The sequence below is a fragment of the Schistocerca americana genome, chromosome 2 (assembly GCF_021461395.2).
Source record: "Schistocerca americana isolate TAMUIC-IGC-003095 chromosome 2, iqSchAmer2.1, whole genome shotgun sequence".
Taxonomy (NCBI): domain Eukaryota; kingdom Metazoa; phylum Arthropoda; class Insecta; order Orthoptera; family Acrididae; genus Schistocerca; species Schistocerca americana.
The window spans coordinates 374,542,644-374,566,461 of NC_060120.1; the positions used below are offsets into that span (position 1 = coordinate 374,542,644).

Genomic DNA, 23,818 nt, shown 5'->3' on the forward strand with positions numbered 1-23,818 from the left:
GACTTAGGTCTCGAGATATCATTAGAAAACAAAAATTAGAGGTAATGAGGTATTAACTACCGAGTATGATGGTATCAGCGAAGAATGTGATGGAGTTTTGACACAACATAAATTAGATAACATGAGACAAAGGTTTATGATACAATTGAAGTCGCTCAAAACGCTTGTATTTGTCTCATTAAGTGTACTGCTGCCAGACGCAGTGGTGTGCAAAACGTAAGTACGAAAGTAGCTGTCGCATGAGTGTCGACGCCAAGTATCGCAGCTGGATGAAACTTGGACGATACATTTTAAGAACTGCAAGGGAATTGAAAGAGATTCACAATAAGACGAACAGAAAAGGCATTTTTGTTCAAAAGCAATAATTACATTGAAAACACCGTGGTACGTGATGGTTTCCTCGAAATCACTGTTGACAACCATTGGATGGTCGTCAGTGCACGTGGACGAGCCGCAATACGCCCCCACGACGCGCCACACAAGCGCACGGTGGGATTTAAGTGGAGGAACCGACAGGCAAACCCGTTCGACGAATACCCTCCCTTTGCAAGAGCTTGTCCACCTGCACAGTTCGATGCCGTCTCGTATTGGCATCCATAAAAATGCACCCATGAAAAGACGCAAATTGGGAAGGAGTATAGCACTGTAATAATGTTGCCACTGTAGCGTTGACAGGTGTGGTAGATTTTTGAAGTGCTCAACAGAGGTGCGCAACTGGCACAGACGGTGCTGCCGAACTGAGATGTCTTAGAGCGACTCTCTGCCATCTTTTTCACTCATGTCCCAATGTCGCACCGCTCCCCGCACCCCAATTTTCATGTCACAGGAGTGTGTGACACACGAGTGCTGGAAAAGCATACGCACCCTTTGCCGCTTCGGACCACGTACAGATTTTTCGAATGGTTTTGAGCGGTCCGCAGTGGTTTCACCCAACATACCAGAGGCAAAATTGTGGTCGGGCTACACTCCAAACAATTGTGCTGATGTTCGATGGACTTGAAGGCACAAGATATCCTTGGAGAAGGGTTGAATCTTCCTGGGGGCGTTGGCAGTGATAAAGGTTACGTCGTCCTACTGTTCATCGCACAGCCAACTGTCGTTTTCGATCGCGAATTGGGTGTGACTGTTGCCCTAAGGGAAGGAGTTGGTTCATTGACTCCTGTATGCGTGTCTATACTGAGCAACAGTGTGCTCGAAATGCTTTCCTCGGCCGCTCATAAGAAAAACGAGTGATGTTAACTGTGCATCGCGGTTCTGACCTCCATCACACCGGAGTCAAAAGAAGAGGTGAAATCTTGGTAAGAGGTGGAGTGGTGGCCTTCCCATCACGTAATGGGTCGGCGCTGGCAGAAGGCAGTCTTTCTGAGGCTGTAAATAAGCTGCAAAATGTCTCTCGTGCTTATGTATGCTGTGTATCCGGCTTCTTGTAGACATAATTTTCGGCAGTATCTGTAAAGTAATCACGAAAAATCTTTCTAACTACAAGAGGCTCGGGAATGGCATTATTATTCGCAGTTACTTCGACATTATTTAAATTAGATTCTGTTGTGTTGATTCTGATTTCGTTTACAGTTGACCAGCGGGAAATTGACACGTTATCTGACCTTCTTATCTGTTGGATAATTATTTCTCCTTTTAATATCCTCACTTCTTTGTGGTTCTGATTGTGTACTGCTTCTAGACTTCTTTATGAAACTCGGAGTTTGTCTGTGCAAGATAAACGTGTTTTCCATTCTTTCTTTCAGGTCTTTAGTTTTAATATGTAACGGCATAGTTTATGATTTTATAGGTGTATGTTTAAAGCACTCACCTATTTTAGTTGGATGGTACAAGTGCTATTTATGGGCCTAGTCAAAGTTCTAAGAAAATGTTCCATTTATTGTTGACACCAATGCTAATAATAACTGACTACCAAGATTCTTAAGTTGAACTATGTCCTAGCTTAACAATGTTGTTTGCGGATGTTATTCTCGACCATTTTTCTGGGTTTGAACTTGGAATTACATTTTAGCACTAGTGTCTGACCTATATGATGTGAGAATTGACGATTTATGGTGTTTGCTCAGATGATGTGCTCATAATTTGTTTTAATATGATCTACTGGACGGCTGTGTGTTATCTATTTTAGTGTGTACTAGTCCAGCTAGGTCCTTAATCTCATGGAATACAGTCTGCAAAATCTTAGCTTCTCTGACAGTTATGTAAAACGTTGATTTTCTGATTCCAGGTGTGATGAAATTTACGTTTCTACGACCTGACATTAATTCATTCAGAACTCCATCAAGTGTTTTCAGGAAAGCATAAAAATTTCCACAAGGAGATCTGTATATACCTACAACAAGGAAACGGACAGTGCAAAACGTGAATTTAACAATTCCAGTTTCGAAATCTTTATAAACGCAGAACTTCAAACTTCCTGCACGATCATCACTGTGAGCCAGACCAAGTCTCGAACTCGGGACCTTTGCTTTTATGACCAAGTGCTCTATCGACTCAAGAACGGCTCAGAGGCCGTCCTCGTATCTATACTGTCTCCAATACTTCATTTCTTACCATACAAACTTCGCTGAAGTTCTCCTGCGAAACTTGCAGTTCTAGCACTGTTCGAAGGAAGGATAAATAAAACTTCTTTATACAAAGAAATTTTTCTTGAGTAAATGGCAACACCACTACCTTTAGTGTGGCTTCTACGGTAGACTGTTGATATGTTATAGCCTTTTGATTTTAAATGTTTTACGTTATCTTTAGAAATCTGATGTTGTGTAAGAGCAACAACATTTGGAGCCATTACTTTGGTAAATGATTCAAAAACATCTGTTTTGTTTGCTAGATCCTGTACATCATATTGAAAAAATGATAGATTATTCTCGTGTAAGTTTCAGTCTGCGTAAAGTATACTCCTATGCGAATCACAATACTGGCGTCATCTTCCACTTGTGTACTCAGTACTTGTTCTGGATTGTTACTATTGGGCGAGATCCCGTTGGAATTGGCCCCTTTCGCTAGTTCCCCTGCTTGTAAGTGTTTAGGGCGATGGTTTGTTTGTTTCCACAACTGCTTTCGCGCATTATTTCATCAAGAATTTATTGCATTGTGAAACTAGATTTTTCATAACTGTTGACTTCAAAAATCCCTTCCTCTTTAAACTTTGAGTGGGAGTGTCTTGATTTTTTATGCGTTTGTCGAATTTCGTTATTCATACAAATCAGATCTCAGAGGTACATTCCTAGCTATCACATGTGTAGTCGCAACTACAAGATAATGGTCAATTTCTTACAAATGCACTGATTTCATTATAACACATACTGTTTGATTCCGCTATGAGAACAACAGATTCACTTTTAGTAGAATTGTCACATTCTTTAGCTATAGTAGAATTGGCACATTCTTTTACTATATTGCTGATCACGTTTCCGAAATTCACTCCAAGCTTGACAACAGCTGACACATTCACCGTATCTTCCGTAGAGTTTGGTATAGTTTGAAAGATTGCATGTTCTTTGCAGGTTTCATGTTTGTTTTCGACGGTCCACTTTTACATATGGTTGTTAATAATGAAATGAAATGAAATGTCGTGTGACGAGGGCCTCCAGTCAGGTAGACCGCTCGCCTGGTGCAAGTCTTTCGATTTGACGCCACTTCGGCGACTTGCGCGTCGATGGGGATGAAATGATGATGATTAGGACAACACAACACCCAGTCCCTGAGCGGAGAAAATCTCCGACCCAGCCGGGAATCGAACCCGGGCCCTTTGGATTGACAGTCTGTCGCGCTGACCACTCAGCTACCAGGGGCGGACGTTGTTAATAATGCGTTGCTATCTTCTACATTGTTACAAGCACATTTTTTTATCGGTTACAATTTCGGATGTTTTTAGAACTCTGTGCCTCCCCTGTTATTGCTCCACTGATTTTCCGAATTTTCCTTTGGATTTTTCTCAGATGCAACACATTTCTTGGTTACACTTGAGCTAAAGGTTTCGAAATACTTATTTTCGTAGAATTTTTAAGTTACTGCTGTTCCCCAGAATTTTGCATCTGTCTCCTAAGACAGCACTCACATTTTCAGGAAAATAAACACGCGCAAAATATCAGCCACAGGAAACGACCCCTGGCGAAATTTTGGACCACATTTCTGATAGTACGCAGTTATGACTTTTTGAAAGAACAGCTCTTAAACTTTTGAGCAAACTGTTTGTTTGCCCCCGCTTCAACCACCTCATGCCCGAGAGCGAAGTTTTGTAAATACGAGCGACAACCAGGGCCATCCTATTCGCGGCTTTTTGAACACTATGGAAGAGTAGGTTGGAAAGTGGACACATCTGCCCAACGCGTTTTGAAATTTTGTTCTAGAGCACATTTTATTATAAGTGGAAAACAATAAATAATATAGGCACTTAATATGTCAACCTCACACATACACAGACAGACCAAAATCGCAGCACTAATAGACACGATTCTACATATGAAAGATGACGTCTATTCCAATTACACTAGTGGCCATTAAAACTGCTACACCACGAAGATGACGTGCTACAGACGCAAAATTTAACCGACAGGTAGAATATGCTGTGATATGAAAATGATTAGCTTTTCAGAGCATTCACACAAGGTTGGCGCCGGTGGCGACACCTACAACGTGCTGACATGAGGAAAGTTTCCAGCCGATTTCTCATACACAAACAGCAGTTGACCGGCGTTGCCTGGTGAAACGTTGTTGCGATACCTCGTGATGGAGGAGAAATACATGCCATCACGTTTCCGACTTTGACAAAGGTCGGATTGTAGCCTATCGCGATTGCGGTTTATCGTATCGCGACATTGCTGCTCGTGTTGGTCGAGATCCGATGACTGTTCGCAGAATATGGAATTGGTGGGTTCAGGAGGGTAATACGGAACGCTGTGCAGGATCTCAACGGCCTCGTATCACTAGCAGTCGAGATGACAGGCATCTTATCCGCATGGCTGTAACTGATCGTGCAGCCACGTCTCGATCCCTGAGTCAACAGATGGAGACGTTTGCAAGACAACAACCATCTGCACGAACAGTTCGACGACGTTTGCAGCAGTATGGACTATGAGCTCGGAGACCATGGCTGCGGTTACCCTTGACGCTGCATCACAGGCAGGAGCGCCTACGATGGTGTACTCAACGACGAACCTGGGTGCACGAATGGCAAAACGTCATTTTTTTTGGATGAATCTAGGTTCTGTTTACAGCATCATGATGGTTGCATCCGAGTTTGGCGCCATTGCGGTGAACGCACATTGGAAGCGTGTATTCGTCATCGCCATATTGGCGTATCACCCGGCGTGATGGTATGGGGTGCCATTGGTTAAACGTCTCGGTCACCTCTTGTTCGCATTGACGGCACTTTGAACAGTGGACGTTACATTTCAGATTTGTTACGACCCGTGGCTCTACCCGTTATTCGATCCCTGCGAAACCCTACATTTCAGCAGGCTAATGCACGACCATATGTTGCAGTTCCTGTACGGGCCTTTCTGGATACAGAAAATGTTCAACTGCTGCCCTGGCCAGCGCATTATCCAGATCTCTCACCAACTTAAAACGTCTGGTCAATGGTGGCCGAGCAAATGGCTCGTCACAATACGCCAGCCACTACTCTTGATAATCTGTGGTATTGTGTTGAAGCTGCATGGACAGCTGTACCTGTACACGCCATCCAAGTTCTGTCTGACTCAATGCCCAGGCGTATAAAGGCCGTTATTACTGCCAGAGGTGGTTGTTCTGGGTACTGATTTCTCAGGATCTGTGCTCCCAAATTGCTTGAAAATGTAATCACATGTCAGTTGTAGTATAACATATTTGTCCAATAAATACCCGTTTATCGTCTGTATTTCTTCTTGGTGTTGCAATTTTAATGGCCAGTAGTGTAGTATATGGGTGGCGCTAGTAGCATGATAATGAGGATGCAAATCTGGTTTTCTTTTAATACACGCTGTAACGGTCGTGAGTGTTAGTTACCTCTGAGATTGGACATGGTGAGTTGATGTTAGGCAAGGATGCCTTTAAGGGGACAAATACGCCACACTGAGTTTAAACGAGACAGTGTAATAGGCTTACGTGAAAGTGGGTGTTCCTTCTGTGACACTGCAGCAAGACGTGGCTGGGATTTAGTCACCGTACATGATTGCCAGCAGCTGTCGTCACGTGAATGTACGGTCGCAAGAAGACCGGGCTCCGGACAGTCACACGGTGCTACCAAGAGGGACGATCACTATGTACGACGTATGTCATTGACGCATCGTACTGCATGTGTATCAGCAATTTGAACAGCAGTTGTCACGACAGTGAAACAACGAACTGCTGCTAATTGGTTACTCGAAGGACAGCTCCGAGCCAGACGCCCTGTAGCGTGAATTCCACTGATCCCAAACCACCGCCGTTTGCGACTTCAATTATGCCGAGTGAGAGCTCATTGGATGGCACGGTGGAGGTCTGTTGTGGTTTCCGATGAAAGTTGTCCCTGCCTTGGTGCCAGTGATGGTTGTTTGTTGGTTAGAAAGAGGCTAGTTGACGGCCTGCAATCAATCTATCTTCGTGCTAGACACACTGGATACACACCTGGAGTGTGATTTCAGATGACAGCAGGAGCACTCTCGTGGTTATCACGCGTAGATTGCAAATTTGTACGTGAGTAACGTGATTCGACGTCTTCATGAACAGCAATCCAGGTGGTATTCTCCAACAGGATAACGCTCACCCACCTACCGTTGTTGTAGCCCAACGTGCTCTTCAGAGTGACGACATTTTGCCTTGGCCTGCTTGATTGCCAAATCCGTCTCCAATCGAGCATATACGAGACATCATCGGAGGACAACTCCAGCGTCATCCACAAACAGCTTTTACAGCCCCTGTATTGACCGACCAAGTGCAACAGGCATGAAACTCCCTCCCAGAAAGTGATATCTGGCGCTCGTGCAACACAATGCACGCACGTATGCATGTTTCCATCCAAATGTCTGGCGGTTACACCGGTTATTAGCGTAACAGCATTTCAAATTTGCAACAGCTTGTCTCGCGCTCACATTAACCTCTGATCTTCAATGTTAATCAACTTAATACGATACCTAGAAAAATTTATTCCAGAGATTTCCTTGCTCTACATTAATTACTTTTTGGTGTTGCGATTTTTCCCTTCAATGTATATAGAGTCAATGCTATTTTAACAGTATTCCTATATCGACATTTAGCAGATATGATTGTACCTTAAAATCAAAATGAATAAATCTAAGCAACTGAAGAATTATTATGAAGTGAAAATTGTGATTCCCGATTTATGGTTTAACCATGCCAACCACGTTGACGAATTGCCGATCTCCTTGGACTCAGTTAGGTGATGATTTTCTCACTGAAAACGCATATAGGAATTTACTTGAGAAAGTGATACCAGAAATTATACTGTAGGCTGTACTGACAACGTTGAACGGCTTTACGTTTGGCTCTCGTTCGTTACAAAAGAGATTTTTCTATCGTACGTCAGTATTTTTTTATTCAATCATGATCTGGTGGAAGGAGTTTCGTTAGTGAAAGGACTCCAAATTTGAGAGAAAACTGTAGCACGCTAATGCAAAAAGACGCAAAAATACTAAATATTTGATTTTACCTCTTTGGCGATGCCTGAATAAATAATCAATGAACAAAACAAACCAATAATAATTAAATGGCGTTGTCACAAGAGAGACTTCATCTAAAACCAAGTTGCGCAATTATTCCTGAGACTGACACGTTTGTTTGTCATCTTTTCCAGGTGAAGACGATGAATGCATCAACTCCCATGATACCATGAAATGCTTGCGGAGTTTAGGAAATCCGGTAAGCTACTTTCATGAACATAAAGCTGGTTTTCGATGCTCTGTTTTTTCTCTATGGTGTACGACTGTCAGTTCGTTTGTACTGTACGATGTCGACGGCTACAGATATAAGTGTTTTATGATGCCTAGGACGTATTAAAGCCGGCCGGTGTCGCCGTGCGGTTCTAGGCGCTTCAGTCTGGAACCACGTGACCGCTACGGTCGCAGGTTCGAATCCTGCCTCGGGCATGGATGTGTGTGATGTCCTTAGATTAGTTAGGTTTAAGTAGTTCTAAGTTCTGCTGACCATAGATGTTAAGTCCCATAGTGCTCAGAGCCATTTGAACAACGTATTAAACCCGTAGCGTACAAGTAGACCTATTATGATATCTATGATTGGTTTGCTTTACTGAAGCCTGAAGGCATTGTATCATGAGTTCTTCATGTAATTAAATGTAGATATGTAATGTTCTGGTAGATTCTCTCGTATATCAGTTATATGCTAATGTATCTGCTTTGTTTACTTGCAGGATAATATGAAGCGCTACATAACAAAGGAATCATAATATCTTTGACTGACAACAGCGGTTTTCATGGAACTGATAACGCCATGAGTGTACAATATAATGATCAATCCTAGAACGAAGGAACAGCTGAGAAGGTGTTTCACATGTTTGGCCATCAATAACTGCAGCTTATTAAAACTATACTTAATGTAAAATGCTATATTTTTCATTAAATTATTACAGAAATCCTTCATTACCTCTGACTCTCCATTTCAATGAACGTAAGAGACCACTAAAGGCGATATTTGCATGTTTCTTAACCTTATAGTTACATACAAGAAAATGCCGTTACAGAAAGCAGAGAACGGATTGTGTAAGTCAGTCTTGAGTGAACAAATGCAATATAAATTTTCGGTATGCTTTTGTAACAGAGACTGTATGGTGAAATCATTAGCCACCCAGTTACTACAAAGTCAGATATAACGTAAGAACAGAAATATTAATATTCCTTAGCAAGCGTGTAAATTCCATGGAATTTTAAGTTCTTACGCTCAACTGTCTCACAGCGGATTCTATTGTTCGGCATGTGCGGCATCTGTGCACAGTCAACAGCAAAGATCACGATGCTACGTTAAATTTTCAAGTACTAAAAAGATGGAAACAATTACCGGTTCATAAGATGACGCTTCCTTATTATAACATCGGGAAATAACTTTCTTCATAACCAACCGCGGGAACTGGTATGGTCGTACCCTCGTCACCGGTAAGTAATATAGCCTACCATTAAACTCAAACAAATTTCAATATCTATTATCTCATGTTTTAAGTAAGACAACGGGGCACCTCCTATCTGTTTTCCGCTGCGTAACTCCGAACTTATAGTGGAGATTATGGTTACGGGAAATATTAATATCCAGGCTTAATCAGAAGCGCTATTAACAATGTACAGACCAGTAATAGGTTAATGTAGTGAGGACATAATTATCGTCATCATTAACAGTTTCCAGGCTCAAGCCGGGTCTGTCTGAAACATTGCATTCTCCATTCCTATGCTTCCTACTATTTAAAATATAGTTTTAAGATGGAAGCAAGCTGTATGTTATAGACATACTCTTAGGAGATGTCTTTCACCAAATTAATCACGTACATTACCTAACATATATGGAACGAAAATACTCGGACTGAGGATTATTCAGTACTAATAGTCGGCTTTGACTGTTGACGTTGGAAACACGTGATGAACATCGTAAACAACATGGCGACTATGGCGTGATGTTATTGGTGATTTTATGAAACTGGTTTAACTACAGAACGGCCTGTCACCACAGTCTGGTTTTTTGCTTTCACATTCGTTGGCTTCGCCAACTGACAATCAAACTTTGAATATTTATAGCAAAAGGTGACATCACAGCAGCCATTAACATTACGTCATTAGTGAAACACGACGACTTGTGTCGAATATTTCTTTTGACTCAATTACTCGTAAGGAGTGTTTCTGTTAATGGAAATATACTGTCTGAATATGGGCAGAGCTGAAAGCTGCCTTAACGTTTTCAAATATGAGAACCAGTCAGAGAGTAATATGTGCCCTCCTGACATCTACCAAAGCACTTAATGTAACGCAGAGAAAACTATGGTAATATGTCCTAAAGCAGAACAACATTCCGCTGCACGAAATGAACAATAACAAAGTAGTAACATACGCTGTCACATACCATCTCGTTCACAGACCCAAGATAACTAAATAATCGATATCTGTGCTATCAGAAAGTTATAGTAACTGACTACCAAGAAATTTTAATAACATTTTAATAAAATTTAAATTTTAGTACATTTTTTAAAACGTAGTCCAACTAATGACTCGCCAGCAAAGAAAAAAAAATCCATATGTCATGTGGCTAGAGCCTCCCGTCAGGTAGACCGGTCGACTGGTACAAGTCTTTTTAGGTGACGCCGCTTCGGCGATAGGGATGATATGATGAAACCAGCACAACACCCAGTCCCTGAGCAGTGAAAATCTCTGACCCAGTAGGGAATCGAACCCGGGCTCTTTGCATAGCATTCTACCGTGCTGACAACTTTTTTTTAAATCTCATTTTGTTCGCTTTCGTTCGTTGCATCTGCTCTGGGCGGACGCCGTAAGGCACCCGTTTTAGTTCGTTGTTAATCGGTGAACTCAGTTTTTTTTATTACAGAGGGTAGCAAACCCTCTGACTGAACACGCTGAGCAACCGTGCCGGCATTACTCAGCTATTGAGGCGGAATATTTCAAGAACCGATAACAACATACCCTCTTTACGAGTTTGTACGGTAGATTTAATTCTTTTCACTATAGTATGTAATTTATTTGTGGAATTTCACAAAAAGCGATATTAACATTAGCAGACTGCTTATTATTGGCTACTGCCCAGGCGTCTGATGCCATCGCTATTTAAAACAGTTTCATTTTTAAACATTTGTCTCTAAATGCAGTCGTTACACAAGTATTCTAAAACCTCCAACAATTTAGCCATGAAAGAAGGGACGGGATGGGGGAAAGGCAGAACTTTATGCAGAACGGGAGAGGCCTTGTGTATAATTCCTCGGCCGATGATGCTCATGACATTTTCCAGGATTTCTCTGCAGCGTTACAAATGTTTACATCGTGCACGCTCCTTGAAATCCGCTAGTAACGACGTCGATGTCAGTTGGTTTTAACTCTAAACCTATGCATTTTTACTACCGACAAATTAAATAGAGTTGGTGTCTTTAAATTGACTTTCAAATGAGACAAAACCTGAGTGTTAATAGACGTATTAATTGTTCTTGATTTCCTATTGGAACATTTAAATGAAAGGAAAACATTGTGTACAAGCACTAAAGGTCGGTCAGTAATATACCAGATACGTGTTCAAATACTTAAACCACGGCTAGTGATATAAAAATTTAATTAATTTAATAATTTAATTAACTACAATATGAAGAATTGCCTGGAATTTTAATGTCTGAAAGTAATCGAAGTAAATATTAAAATTTAAATGTCATTGCACAGTAAGGCCCGAATCTCGTGGTCGTGCGGTAGCGTTCTCGCTTCCCACGCCCGGGTTCCCGGGTTCGATTCCCGGCGGGGTCAGGGATTTTCTCTGCCTCGTGATGGCTGGGTGTTGTGTGCTGTCCTTAGGTTAGTTAGGTTTAAGTAGTTCTAAGTTCTCGGGGACTGATGACCATAGCAGTTAAGTCCCATAGTGCTCAGAGCCATTTGAACCATTTGCACAGTAAGGAGCATAGACCATAATCCTGTTTCATAGTTAACGTGTTTGATGTAAATCTTTCACGATAATATGATATTGTTATGCTTCAGTTATTGTTCTCATTTGTATTCAGATTCACTGAACGGAAGCTAGCATTCAACATATCCTACTAGACGTTCGTTGACAAGTATTCTCTGCGAATGTTCTTTCTTTAAACACGGTGCGTCCATTGCCAGATACATTATTCGTTATTTTTTATTTGATAGATACAAATGCAGTTCGGATGCAGCACATGTGCGCTTTGATTTACACCGAATACTTTTATCGCTAAATTTTACCCGTTATTCAAGAGTTATGATAAATACTGTCCTTACAGATTTCCTTTTGCGATGCTGCTAATATTAGTCTGTTCTTCCAAGCTAATGAAACAAAGTGGTAGCTCTCAGTCACCGTCATTAATTATTTCCTCAAATGATAAGCGCATAGTCTTACATACATCACAGAAAATCCTTTCTTATTTATGAGGAAAGCTTTTTTCCGATAATGATATGCATTTATCATGGAATATGTTAGATTTTGTGTCTACCTTTGAGTCGCTATGCATTTCATCCCGGGCCATAAATTATAAACTATTTTTTGAAGTTTTGACGTGGAGTCATTAAGTATTCTTACCGATTTCCACTGGATGTAATCTATAGCTTAATGCACTATCATGTTTATCCTAACTGTGTCTCATGATCAGAAAGAAATCTTTGCTACTAGGTATACGTATATTTTCGTGCTTTGAGCTTCATCAAAGAGAATATTATCAGTCATTCTGCTGTCTTTATCCATTCATGTCGCAACGTTAGTTACTGATTTAAAACTGTATGAGATAAATAAACGTTAGAGATAATATTATCTATCAAAATCCCTTAGAAAATATACACCGAAATCACCACAGACTGTTAATTGCTTCTTGTTGTCTGGCTTACAGCATAGTAAGTAATTCACAAGCCTCATTAACAGTTCTAATTTTCCCAGAGAGTATCTATGAACAGCTACAATTAAAAATGAAATTCTTTTAATATTGATTCACTAGCATACGTTTGTATGTTCTCATCTCTACCAAATCACCTTCTTTCAATGTATCTGAGATAGTGTTCTGTCTTTATACATGATGAGTCAAGAGAAAAGGTACATGCTTTGAGGGGTGACAATATTGGTGATTCCGAATGGTTTCCGATAAAGAACACCCCAATGTACATTGTTATCTATTTTCTAAAGAACACCCTCAATGTACATTGTTATCTATTTTCTAAAGAACACCCTCAATGTACATTGTTATCTATTTTCTGTATTATTTTATCATTGTCATCGATTAAAACGTAGCACACTAGTGTAGGTGAGTGAGAGACGAACAATTTGATATGGGTCACTTGCGGACTATGAAATGCGGCAACTACCTCAAATTGGTCTACGAAACTACCTAAGCTACTGCGCATGATCGTCGCATGAGGCTTTCAGTCTTCTCACGCTCTCTTCGCGCAGACTATTTCCTCTAGAGAAAAAAATGAATAGGATTTTTTTGGGAAGTTAATATAGTTTAATTTTATACTGCGATACTTTTCTGCTGTAGCGGTTTTCAAGTTATTCGAGAAAAATTTACAAAACTGACATTAAATGTGTTGCGCTTGGGAAATCATTCGGAATGGGGTATATGTCCACATGAAGTTTCTTGTTCAGAATCAGCAGTACTATCACCCCTTAAAGCATATGCACCCCCTGACAAACTCTGTGTATGAAATGACTTCCATTTTTATTCTACGTGATTAATGTGCTTTATTGTAACACTTTATATTTAACCTCTTTAATCCTGTGGTTATGTGCTGTTCAAAATGGCGAAGGATGTCAATCATTTCACAACAGGATGTTAGTATCGTGTCTCAAAACTAAAAAAGATACGTGTCTGACAACAGTAATCACAGAAATTTTGCTTTGCGTGATGTTGGCTCGCCGTACATTTTTTCTTCTCTTATTCAAGTGTAGGCCATGTATAGCGCATACCCTTTGTCAGTTGTCCTAATATGTATTGCACTCATGACAGATTTAGTCAGAAGTACACTCACAGCAGTGTCTGACTCATGGCTGATCTGGTGCTGCCAAAGACCACCACAACACTCACCCTAATATGTGCAGTTGCTACTTCTATGCCATCCAAGTCAGCATTAATGCTGTAACTCTGTTTATAGCCAGGCTGCTCATTGCTCCATCCACTATGGCTAGCGAATGCTTTTTGTTAAAATCCTTATAGAAATTTGATATGTCCTCTGTCACGTGGCTAAGGATAACACTCGCATACACAAGAATTGCTATCTGGCACCCTTTTCCTAATTTTCCTGATGCCGTCTGGCCTAGACCCAGTAATTCGAGTTCTCCAAATATTCACTGTTTCCTGTAATATCGGACTCCATAAGTGCCGTCCTTATCCGAAATTTTTATTGTCAATGTTTCAGTTCTGTAAAATGCTACCCTCCAGTTAGATATCTTCAGAAATAAATTCCTAAGATTTAAATTTGTAATGAATGTTAAGAAATCTTTCTTCCTCTTAAAATCATTTATTACCAGTCGGCCTATTATATCCTCTCTGCTTCGGCTATAGTCACTGATTTTGCTGCTCAAATAAAAAAAAACTGGTCTAATTTTAGGGGCTTATCTGATCTAATTCGATTACATCACATTAACTTCACATTATGTTTGTTGTTATTCATCTTACACTTCCTTTAAATACATCAATTATTCCAGATATTTGATTTGTAAGTCCTTTGATGTTGCTGCATTATAACAGTGTCATCAATAAACGTCTTTCATTTCTGTTGTTAATATTTGCAGCCTTTTCCCCGGATCAGAATTATTTTTATCATTTATTTAAGAAAGAAATCTCGTATGTAGCACCTAAATATCTTATTTGTGTGTATCAGGTATGTTTGACTAATGCATGCTATGTATATTCAGTGGTCTATAACACATGAAAAGTTATTCAATTATACGTATTTTCATGGGCAAGCAATAGTGATTCTTGGCAATTGATTTAAATTAGCTGTTTGCATATATATGTTCGTGATTTCTTTATACTTATATTCATTGTATGTCATCATGTATCCATATATTCTTCTACGTATACTAGATACACATAGCACAGCTTTCTTTCAGCCTACCTCCCTGCATCCCTACTCCCACACCTACTCTCATTCGATATAGTTCCCATCTCTGTCAGGCCTACAACATGTGAGCAAAACCATGTGCTGTGTGCTATGCCACAGTTATGTGCGGTGAAATGTTTAAATGTGAAATTTCAACTGCAAGAAACTTGCACTATGCGCATCTACTAGATACAGACTAACGCATGGATCCCTGAAAAGGACACAAAAATCTCCTATCAAAATATGTATAATTCAATAACATCGTTTATATTGTAGATTATCGAAGATGCCTAGCATGAATAGAAGAGACGTGTTTGATACACACAAATAAAGTACTGACTTGAAAAAGATGGATCTTTTTTCTTACCTATATGATAGAACAATTATTTTATTTTTCTCGTTGAACATTAGTTTCCTTTCCATATATTTCCTTGGTTTCTGACACACCTTTCTCTGCGTATAACTTTTAAATTCTATGTTCCAGTCAACGATCTAAAAAGGTTTCTCTAATTCTACAAATGCTGTAACGTAGGTTTACCTTCCTGCAGTGTATCTTCTAAGAGAAGCAGTAGGTTCAGCATTGCTTCGAGGACTCCTACATGTATTCGAAAGCCATTCTTTTTACGTAATGTTTTGCAACTATATGATTATTAATTAGGTGGATCTCTAATGCTCACACCTGTCTGCACCTGCCTTCTTTGCCATTTGTGTTATTACATTCGTCTTGGAGTTTGGGGGTATTTTTACTATTTCCAATTTCTCATATAACAGTTTCGTTAACGTAGGTTTTCTCGTGCATCTTAATAGCTCTACTCCAGATATTTTACTTCGACTACGTATCTCCGTGCTATTTCTAATACATCTCACAGTTTTACAGCCTCCATTTCACTTCATCCACTTTCTATTTGCTTTACATACCATTCTCTTTAAGTTTCATTCCTTTATACAGACTTCCACCTTTCGGTCTTCACTTCTTTGCTTGGCATCTGGGCCTTTAATATGCATACAACCTGTCCTCTCTTCTCTAAAGTTTTCAGTAATTTTCCGGTACCCTTCTTGCTTCTACAGCTTCACGTTTCCCCTTTAGCCGCCCCTGTCACTATCATTTGTAGATGTCTGTGTTCCCATTAGTTTGCTACACTGCTGCATTTTCTCCTTTATTCCATTATACAGGGTGTTACAAAAAGGTACGGCCAAACTTTCAGGAAACATTCCTCACACACAAATAAAGAAAATATGTTATGTGGACATGTGTCCGGAAACGCATAATTTCCATGTCAGAGCTCATTTTAGTTTCGTCAGTATGTACTGTACTTCCTCGATTCACCGCCAGTTGGCCCAATTGAAGGTAGGTAATGTTGACTTCGGTGCTTGTGTTGACATGCGACTCATTGCTCTACAGTACTAGCATCAAGCACATCAGAACGTAGCATCAACAGGTTAGTGTTCATCACGAACGTGGTTTTGCAGTCAGTGCAATGTTTACAAATGCGGAGTTGGCAGATGCCCATTTGATGTATGGATTAGCACGGGGCAATAGCCGTGGCGCGGTACGTTTGTATCGAGACAGATTTCAGAACGAAGGTGTCCCGACAGGAAGACGTTCGAAGCAATTGATCGGCGTCTTAGGGAGCACGGAACATTCCAGCCTATGACTCGCGACTGGGGAAGACCTAGAACGACGAGGACACCTGTAATGGACGAGGCAATTCTTCGTGCAGTTGACGATAACCCTAATGTCAGCGTCAGAGAAGTTGCTGCTGTACAAGGTAACGTTGACCACGTCACTGTATGGAGAGTGACCACGTCACTGTATGGAGAGTGCTACGGGAGAACCAGTTGTTTCCGTACCATGTACAGCGTGTGCAGGCACTATCAGCAGCTGATTGGCCTCCACGGGTACACTTCTGCGAATGGTTCATCCAACAATGCGTCAATCCTCATTTCTGTGCAAATATTCTCTTTACGGATGAGGATTCATTCCAACGTGTTCAAATTGTAAATTTTCACAATCAACATGTGTGGCCTGACGAGAATCCGCACGCAATTGTGCAATCACGTCATCAACACGGATTTTCTGTGAATGTTAGGGCAGGCATTGTTGGTGATGTCTTGATTGGGCCCCATGTTCTTCCACCTACGCTCAATGGAGCACGTTATCATGATTTAATACGGGATACTCTACCTGTGCTGCTAGAACATGTGTCTTTACGAGTCCGACACAACATGTGGTTCATGCACGATGGAGCTCCTGCACATTTCAGTCGAAGTGTTCGTACGCTTCTCAACAACAGATTCGGTGACCGATGGATTGGTAGAGGAGGACCAATTCCATGGCCTCCACGCTCTCCTGACCTCAACCCTCTTGACTTTCATTTATGGGGGCATTTGAAAGCTCTTGTCTACGCAACCCCGGTACCAAATGTAGAGACTCTTCGTGCTCGTATTGTGGACGGCTGTGATACAATACGCCATCCTCCAGGGCTGCATCAGCGCATTAGGGATTCCATGCGACGGAGGGTGGATGCATGTATCCTCGCTAACGGAGGACATTTTGAACATTTCCTGTAACAAAGTGAAGTCACGCTGGTACGTTCTGTTGCTGTGTGTTTCCATTCCATGATTAATGTGATTTGAAGAGAAGTAATAAAATGAGCTCTAACATGGAAAGTAAGCGTTTCCGGACACATGTCCACATAACATATTTTCTTTCTTTGTGTGTGAGGAATGTTTCCTGAAAGTTTAGCCGTACCTTTTTGTAACACACTGTATATTATACCGATTGTGCTATCCAAAGAGTCCTGTACGGATTCATATTTATACATAATTTCTCATCTGTTGTCTCTACTACTTAATCTCTGAAAGCTATACTTCGATCTCTTGTGTTTTTTCTATTTCAGTGAGGCATAACTAATGCTCCTCAACAACTACTGGTTCTCTGACCTTATTCAGATCTCGTCTCTTCAGTTTCCTAACTTTCTGGAACTCATTCAGTTTTTATCTGTATTTAACAACTAATATATTATGATCATGGCTAACATCTGCCCATGGAAATGTTTTTCGGTGTGAAATCTGATTTCAAAAGTCACTGACTCCATTCTATGTCTACAAACCTCTTCAACGTGTACAGCCCTCTGAAACGATTACCGGGGGAATGTTTACAGTGATTAAATTGTGCTTTGCACAAAATACTACCAGGCGGATTTTTCTTCAGTTCTCATTCGCAATTACTGTTCACATACTGCTTCCCGCTTCTCTTCCTTATCCTGCTACAAAGTTCTAGTTTCCATTAAAAGTATACTTTCGACTTGTTTAACGTTCTGAATAATTTCTTTTAATTATTTCTGTAGTGGCCGTGGATATGTGTCTTATCTTGGCTGCTTTAATCCGTTCACTATGCTATTCATTTTAGTTCATTCTGATCCCTCTTCTCTAGTTAATTATTAAACCTACTGCTGCATTATCCCTATCTGACCCTGTATTTGTAAACCTCTGCTCACCTAATCAAACGTTCTGTGCTTCCTGCCACAGCACTTCGTTAATTCCCACTGTAACGTTATCCTTTCCGTATATCTTATCAAATTTTTTACCCCACCTTAATGTAACATTCTATGAGAGTCTTCCTAGGGAAATATACCGTCTGTTATTTCTCTTGCTTCAGACGTGCCAAAATATCAGCTTAGATAGCCAAGTTCCCTTTAGTACAAGGCCATATCAGTCACACAGTCTGTAGTCCTTACAGCTATAGAAAAGGCTGCTGAATCTATACTGGAGCCATATGTTAATTTTATCTGTCTAGAGACATCTCTCCAATGTGGTTGCATCTACGGTCTAGTTCTCTGTGATGTTCAGACAATCAAGCCATTCAATTGCACCGAGTTCCATAGTTCGGGCCTGAGGGAACTACAGATACAAAGATGTCATTCGTAATTTTATATCGTTTGAACAAAACTGCTTTTTGGTTTGTACCCTTCGTTTCCAGTATATACCAGGTGTGCATCCTTCGTCTGTTTCCTGCGTTACCTCTTTATTTGTTGTTCTTGCGCTTTATATAGACTTGAAGTGCTTATCAACACCTGGAGTTGTATAGTCAGCATATTAGATCTAGTGCTCATAACATAATGACCTATCCCCAACAAATGTCATCCATCGCAACCATCTCAGTTTTTTAATCGAAGAATATTCGAGACAAAATTATCAGTCTTTAAAAGTGTTTGTAGAGACATCCAGGTCAATTGTATATTTCTCGTCCATCTAAAAGCTTCCTATGCAGAGAAGACCTTCACTCGTCACAGACGATACACAGCTTATGGGAGTATTTTCCAGTCAGGACGTAGCGCTGCATCAAACCCTAGCAAAGGTAGACAACAAAGCAGGTGTTAACATGACTTCACGTCGTTCATTGAGTTGTACTCTTATAATTTTAAGTGAGTACATAATTAATCATTACGAAAGGCTGTTCAAGGAAAACTGTATAAATTACGTCAGCTAAGTTCAAATGGTTCAAATGACTGAGCACGATGAGATCAGCTAAGTAAAATTTTGGCTTTATCCAAGGCTTGTCGCTACTTGCATGGAAACAGTATGTTGACAACTATTCTGAACGATAAAGCAAGTGGCCTATTTCGGCTACAGGGTAAATGAGTAGCTACTTAAATCAGTAAGACAGCTACTTAGCAGTTAGAACGAATGCTTAATATGACATGAATCAGTGTCCAAGGCTTTCCTGCTAGTGCAATACAGTAGTAAACTGCAATTACTCGTTTACGAAAGTAATATCTATAAAAACACTAGGCGTAGGAATTGAGGAATAACATCCATTCTTGTGTGCGGAATGATGACCAGACTGAACTCATTAGAGACGCCAAATGTATGAGAAAACGTGGTAAGAATCTAAGTTAATTTCTCTAGCTACGAGAAAGGACTGGAACATCTAAGCTGTAACAGTCTTGAGTAATGTGTTTAGAATTTTAAAGAATTTTCTTTAAGCAGACTCGAAGGAACATTCCGGGTGCTAGTTGGGTCTGTTCTCGCAGTGACTGTGACTCTTAATTACAACTCACTCACTGGCTCATAAGCAACCATTATTCATAAACTCTTAATGCGCCAAAGATTGGAAGAGTAATTAATACGTTGCAAGTGAAAACATCTTAAAGCTACACTGTAGAATGTAGAGCATAGAGTCGAGTGTTTATAGTGAAGAACAAACATGGTAGCACAATAGCACAGAATGCCTTTTTGAGTCACTCTTAAGTTCCAGGGTGCAGAACAAACAGATCATTGCGCTAACGGCATAAAATTGACTCCGTTCTCCGATAGCGAACGAGGAGCCTTAAAAGTAAACTGTCTCAGGAAACGTGTATAATGTAATATGTATACCTCGCGGAATAGAGAAAAATTGTGGGATTAGTTAGAAATTAAAATAAACAAGGGAGGTAATATTTTAAACATGAGGACAGGATAGCAACCATCCCAACAACACTATAACTGTTGAACATAAATCTCTGTATAAGCGACATGAGTCATCTACAAATTTTCCTATTTTTTAATTTCTTCACAAATAAATCATTGACTAAGTACAGTAGCATTAAAAGTTTTGAGCGAGTTTTTTTATGGAACGTGAAAAACTCCACAGCAGCCGTAGAAGCAGTGTCTCACAGCACGGTAATGTACCCTGTCAGTCCAGAAACTTTTGAGACAGAGAAAAGTCCAGATATTAGTTTTAATGTTTCAGGTGCTCTGCATAGTCTCCATCCCCCCACCCCCCCACCCACCCACACACCCTACTCCACCCACAGACACTAGACAGTGCCCAGAATGTTGATACCGTCATGTGGAACTTCCAGATAAGTCCTTCTTTCGGATGTCCGCGTTTTGCATTTTAATCAGGTCACAGCAGGCGTCCACGAGTCATCGTTTTTCTTCGAGAGTCGAGGTGTGCTGGATAAAATCTTCAAGTCATTCTGGCGAATGTCTTGAACACTTGTTTTCCACAATTTTCTGGACTGCAATTTGTGACACAACAACGCTGACACTCTACGGCTGCACATCCGCTACTTAACACTGCTTGTTTACAATTGACTCGTCGAATGAACGTCTGTTGCTGACGGTAGTTAGTTCAAGCAGCCACGGTAGCTACAGCTATGACTCTGCTAATACTCCAGGACCAAAATTAGTCTTAGAATTTTTGGTCGGACAGTGTATCGTTTTTCTTCCTTCTCCGGCGCTTTTCGAGGTTTTGTTCAAATTCTTCCTATTGCAAGTCGAATATTTCTTAGCAACTTTCGTTTGCTATTGAAAAACGTCTCTTCTCACCTTGGGAAAACACACGCACTTAAGAATACCCAGAACAAGGTCCACAAAGTTTAAGATAAAATGGGACTCAAAACTTGAAGATACTGACAAACAACACGTTAATTCTGAAATATTTCACAATTAACGTCTTGTTTGTCAGTATCTTCAAGCTTTGTGTCCTATTTTATCTTAAACTTTGTGGACCTTGTTCTGGGTTCCCCGCAATCTACCATCGTCCCGACTTGCGTACGAAACAAATTAAGGTCCCTCCCGAAAGTTAAGCGGCGTTCGAGAAGAGCATGTGGTTTTATTGTAAGGTGGCTATAATTTCGCACCTTTCAAGCACTCATCCACATACTTTGCCGTATTTACAACCATATTAGGTATTCTTTGATAGGTAGTAAATATGAGTATTTAAATGAGACTGACATTGTCACATAGGCCTTGTAAATAATTATTAACGCTTAATGCATGAAAGGTGACGGAGTGTCTTTATTATCATACTAGTAGAGTTTGGAACGACAGTGGAAATGAAACGGCAGACGGAACACAAGCCCTGGGTGGAAGGCCCACACAGGTGTGTTGGTCCTGCTTAAACACAGGAAGTAGGAGACGGACGTCGTAGCACCTAAGCGCTGGAGCACAATAGAGTCGAAACCAGCCGGTCTTGTAGCCGAACCGGAAGGATTATAATTCGGAAACTACGGAAATCTTGGACGCAGGTGAGAGGAAACCACGCAGGCTGGGTTATTTCCAAGAATTTTTACTCAGAAGTGTAAAATTGTACGAGTATAGGTTCTCCCTCGCAAACTTTCAGCACTGGACGACAAAAGACTAAAATATGGTTGGTCGGCGTTCGGAAGAATCTGTAGAGAGGGAAAATATTCTGTGGTTTTGGGAAGATGATTCGTTTTCGGAATTACGATGGAGGGGAGCTGAGCCTTGCTGGGAGGCCGGCGGTGGAGAGACGAGGTTTTCCGTTGTGAGCACCCCGTGTGAGACGGTCGTGCAGTATCAGCTTTGTTGGTACAGACGGACTTGCTGTCTTTGCTCTCAGGAGAGTTTATAAAATGGCTCTGAGCACTATGCGACTTAACTTCTGAGGTCATCAGTCGCCTAGAACTTAGAACTAATTAAACCTAACTAACCTAAGGACATCACACACATCCATGCCCGAGGCAGGATTCGAACCTGCGACCGTAGCGGTCACGCGGTTCCAGACTGAAGCGCCTTTAACCGCACGGCCACACCGGGCGGCTGAGAGTTTATAGTTAGAACAGTTAGGCACTGTACTGTTTCGAACATGTACGATTCTGGACTTCACCTCCGGGTTCGAAGTCGTCGTTGAGTACGCTGCGTTCAGTAACTGAGAGCACTTCCTCTGCCTATACTTACATTGAGACGTTATCTGAACTCCGTCCTTGTGGCCAGTAGTTCGTATTTCTCGTCTGTAGAGCACAGAGAGGAGAAAATAGTATTGGAGTACATTAGTCAGAGGACCGTCTTCTGCCGTCCTAGTGTGTGAAGGAGTTTATATGTGGCTGGAGTTCCTCCATCGTCGCAGACGAGTACGAGAACCATCACTTCGACGTACCGGTCGCAGCACTTACGGTGGTATCGCAAACTGCTGCGGCTTTTTAGAGCTATAAAGTTAAGCAGCTGTGATCACGTTAGTTTATTTCCACTGAGGTTCCACACCACCGTAGATCATCTTCGCAAGTAGTGTCTTCTAGTGTTTGGTACGTAGGTGATGTCAATCATTTCGCGTTGTTATTAGATCGCGCAGTCATAATAAGGGGCAGAGATGGGCAATTGATTAGTAATTTTACTTCGGAAATGCAAACTTTGTGACATAAAGTTTTTTTTAACCTACAGTAAATATATAAGCAGGAACACCGTTTATCATTTAGTAGAATTAGTTGCCTTCATCATTCATTTATGTTTAGATTGTAATTTATAGAATTGAGAGATACTAAGATCTGCTTCAGGGGATAGTCAGACAGGACCAAATCTTCATTCTAGCGTTTATTATTTCCGTTGGGCACATACATTTTACACCCGCCTGGAGTAGCATCTTGGATGATGATTCGGTGAAATGTTTTATTTGCTGTATATTCTGACTCGTCACATACAGGCTCATTATAATGCTTCTTCCGATTTTTAATGACTTTTAATAGTTTAGAAATCATAATTTTGCTCTGAAGTAGATAATAGTCAGGGCCTACATTTGGAACTCTGATATATATACGTCATGTGCCATATTTCTTGACTTTTGATTGACAGTTATGCCGTCGATAACACTGTTTCTGTGCGGAAAAACGGGATGATCGGTAATAAGCCGTCGTCGTATTGCACGGCGTAAGCAGGAGTGCTGGGAGCGGTATGTCTCATCCTTGGGCTCCCGTGTCTCCCCCTCGCTCGTGTGGTCCCGGATACGGCGGATTTATGGACACCAGACCCCTATGGGTGTCCCTGGGACCTCTTTGGACGGCGCTGTCTGCACGGACGCTGCCGCCATTGCTGAACACCTTGCTGCGCACTTTGCTAAGAGCTCTGCGACTGCAACTTACCCCACGCCTTTTGCTCTCTCAAGGAGCGAGCCGAGAAGACGCCGTTATCGTTCCGCACGCGTCGTTCTGAAAAATACAATGCTCCTTTCAGCGAGAGGGAATTCCTCGCTGCCCTCGCCGATTGCCCTGATACAGCACCAGGACCGGACTGCATCCACGCACAGATGCTGAAGCATCTCTCCAGGGACTGCCAGAGACACATCCTCACCATCTTTAACC

General features: G+C 41.1%; 1 protein-coding gene across 1 annotated transcript in view; it reads left to right on the forward strand.

The window, feature by feature from the left end:
• LOC124595855 overlaps positions 1 to 8,579 on the forward strand; it is a 77,767-nt gene extending 69,188 nt beyond the window's left edge. The window contains exons 6-7 of the mRNA XM_047134761.1: positions 7,775 to 7,839; positions 8,348 to 8,579. Of these exons, the coding sequence (XP_046990717.1) occupies positions 7,775 to 7,839; positions 8,348 to 8,383 (101 nt within the window). The 3' untranslated portion in view covers positions 8,384 to 8,579. The remainder of the gene's footprint in view (positions 1 to 7,774; positions 7,840 to 8,347) is intronic.
• The last annotated feature ends 15,239 nt before the right edge of the window (positions 8,580 to 23,818 follow it).